This window comes from Phanerochaete carnosa (genome assembly GCF_000300595.1).
Source record: "Phanerochaete carnosa HHB-10118-sp unplaced genomic scaffold PHACAscaffold_493, whole genome shotgun sequence".
Classification (NCBI taxonomy): Eukaryota; Fungi; Basidiomycota; class Agaricomycetes; order Polyporales; family Phanerochaetaceae; genus Phanerochaete; species Phanerochaete carnosa.
Genome location: NW_006768120.1, coordinates 1 through 3,312, shown reverse-complemented (window position 1 = coordinate 3,312; position 3,312 = coordinate 1). Strand labels below are relative to the sequence as shown.

Genomic DNA, 3,312 nt, shown 5'->3' with positions numbered 1-3,312 from the left:
ACACAATTTCGTCAAAGCTTGTACAAGGCCAACGGCTGCCTTCTCAAAGAGCTGTTGCAGTAGTTTTATTCGCCTTGTGCTATCGCTGACGGCGGCTCTCAGCAACTTCTGATGGGCATGTTCGACTACTACTGCGAACTCAGAAGTTGACATGCGGCCTCGGTCTTTGGACAATCTTTCGGTACAGTCATTCAGAATACCCTTTACAAATGTCATTCAAAGCGCCCGTTGAGATTCCGAGTCCAGCCGACGCCGACTCGGATTACGCTATAGACGCGGTACGGTGCGACCTCTGTTTCCCCTGCATGTGACGAATCCTGATTGGTTATGTTCTAATCACTTTATCTGAGCAACTGACAACCACGATATTCCCCAGCTTGACTGACGCCTCTTGCAGCCAACGAACCGCTCTCATCTTGTTAGATGTGATCTATGAAGCATAGCATAATGCTTACTGCTGCTGAGTCGATTGTCATCATTTTATGTTTAGAATCACACATGTGATGGGTTCGTGTGATTTGGCAGGATGAGGACAGGTATGAATCATATGATGCCGTTGCGGCGGGCTCACGACGGCGTGTTGGACTTGCCTCTATGAGCCGGTGCTGGAACGTGCGACAAGCCCTTAGGATTTCTCACTCTAGAGCCTCTTTACGTCTTTTGCCTCCTCTCTTTCGTTCTTCCATGGTGCTGGTACGTATGGTTTCCGTCTGCGAATGCATTATACTGACGCGTCGATTCTCATGTAGCCCACTTCGATCGCTACACCTGTACATGACGAGGGTTGTTGCCGCCATGCTTCTTTGCAGCTCACGACACCAGTATTACCTGGCCGTGAATCGGTTAGTGTCTGATATTGGATTGCCTGCAGACTTATTCCCAGAAGGTGTTACATTCCCTGGGATGCGCCGGCGTCTATCCCTGCCATCCATCGGCAAAAAGGGACGGAGATTATATTGCATTAAAATGCAATATAATGCGATCTGGTCCGTTATCTTGCATTATAAACTCAAAAATCACTAAAAATCGCATTATAACGCATTATAAATGCCCGACGGTGCATTATAATGCATTATATTTGACCGCCCAATGTGCCGATGTCGTACAGCCTGCGCCAGCCTTACTATTACAGCCCGACCATCAAACAGATATGACTGCGTCACAGAAGTATGTCTCTCCTTTTCTCAATCCCTGAACTACATGCGGCTGTTGACAAGTTTCACGTCCAGCACGCCTAAGACTACGCCCAAAAATTCGTGATCATACTCTGGCACCGCGTTCGCGATGCAACCCGCCATTCGGCTCGACGAAATGCGAAACCGTTCTTCACGCAGCTTCCCTCCAAGGCTTGAGTACCTAAAACGGCCGACCGCAGGTGCGGGTGTCCGCTCAGGTCGCCGGCGCCCACGACTTTGGGTGTATGAACCGGCCGAGGCCCGAGGGCCGCTTCAGCTTTCTGTCTGGGCTTGCCTCGCGGATACGATGCCCCGTTTCACGCCTCTGGCCTGCACGCGCATTCTGTATTTATGTGTCTATTTACAAGCAATGAATTTGTCCCGACAAGTACGGGTCATTGCTTTGCTGCCTTGGCTAGGGCCCACACTGCGACCGGCCTGTCGCTGAACGAGGCAACATTTGCGTCATGCACTCTAGTAATTTTGATCTCGATCAGATTTTCTGGCATGATCCGTAACATTTGCTTGGCAACTGACATCACGCCCGACCCTCGGTGCGATCCCTGAAGTCATCTCGTCTTTTCTTGTTACCCTGCGCACCATTTTCGTCTACATTTTCGCTCATGAAAGCATCGGTATACTAGAATGTTTAGGTGGGCTAGTCACGTAGCGTCCTCGCAACTTTCCGCCAAGACCGTACAATCGAACAGGCTAGGCCTGAAATTTGAAACACTGGCCGATTTTGATGACATGTGTGCAATTTGATGCGCGCAAATTGTACAAGACTAGACAGCTGCCGGGCTGTCCTGCACGTCGGACTACGTACCTCAAGGTCTGTTTTCCTCCTCATGCATATCTGATAAAAAGATGGCTAAACCTGCTCAAAGTCACTCCGAACGACCGTTCGATGGAGATGACGGCTTCGGGGTCGCCCGTCAGTGTTTCACTGCACAATTCCAAAGGTCCAGAGGATGGGGGCGAAGGTCAGACCTCATTTTCTCACAAGCTACGTTTTAATCTTGACCACCCGTTACTAGTCCCGAAGAATCATACAAACCTGGCTGACAATGACCTCTCCGTTAACGAATTTGCACCCGGCGCTGTATCTCTCTGGCATGCCCTTCCGGTCGAAGTCTTCGCAGTCATATTCGACCATCTCGTAGCAGTTGTCCACAACGATATGAGCATAACTCGCAAAAAACGCCAACGTGCCATCAAGTGCCGGATCTCGCACATTTCACTAGTCTGTTGGCACTGGTGCCGCTCCTTCCGACACTTTCTCTTCCAGCAGCCATGTCTCGAGTCCCCAGAACACATCCAAATCCTCACCAACATTCTTAAGAACCCAATGTCGAGCTGGTTGCGCGAGCGCATTACTTCAGTCTTCTTCCGAAACCGTCGCAAGGGCGATGCGATGCAGATGCCCTGGCCACAATGGAGGACGCTTCTGCAGTTCTTGCCCAACCTCTCCTACCTGCGGGTCGCTGGGCATTTCGGGTACATGCGCATCTACGCGTGGCGCGACAGGCCGGTGCTCAACGGGCTGCATAGCCTGCGCTCGCTCCAGCTGATCAGCATGCGCTTCCCTTCGTCGTCCGGTCTGATCCGCGTTCTTGGCGCACTGCCGCATCTCGAAGGGCTCTCTCTCGGGGCCGTCAGATGGCCGGCGACCGAGGGCTCTCCGACACAGCTCGTCTCGTGCGGCTCGGGATTCGAACGTATCCGGCGTGCCGCGTCGTTTGGCACTTCCGAACACTGGCCACTCGCTTGGCTTTTCGCCGCCGCGAGCACTCGCCACAGATACTCAATGCGTGTCGACGCAAGTGCGATTGTACCCCCGGATGTCCTCGCCATTGTTCAGCTATCGTGGCTCTGTTGCTCCAAGTCCGACGGACACACTACGAGTCATGTATATCAGAGACATCGCATGGGCGAAGGTCAGCGTTTCGCTCTATCATTCATCACGTTCGTGGCTCACATCACGCGTTGGTCGCCTGCAGATATCTACATTTTCTCTCTGAGCGTCGGATTGACTGTGACCCGCCGCCTGCTTTTCGTTACGGGTCCATCTCCTGGGACGGGCGATGCTCAAAGTCTTTTTCAAGCATGGTCGGTTCGCCGGATCGTTTGGCTGGCC

The 3,312-nt window shown here is 52.4% G+C and overlaps 1 protein-coding gene across 1 annotated transcript; it reads left to right on the top strand.

Moving 5' to 3' along the window:
- Positions 1–2,082: 2,082 nt before the first annotated feature.
- Positions 2,083–3,196, top strand: PHACADRAFT_202699 (uncharacterized protein; the record flags this gene model as incomplete). The annotated part of the gene is made up of 4 exons (XM_007402854.1): positions 2,083–2,158; positions 2,213–3,041; positions 3,094–3,112; positions 3,176–3,196. The coding sequence occupies 4 exons, from the start codon at positions 2,083–2,085 to the stop codon at positions 3,194–3,196; spliced, it is 945 nt and encodes a 314-aa protein (XP_007402916.1).
- Positions 3,197–3,312: the final 116 nt, after the last annotated feature.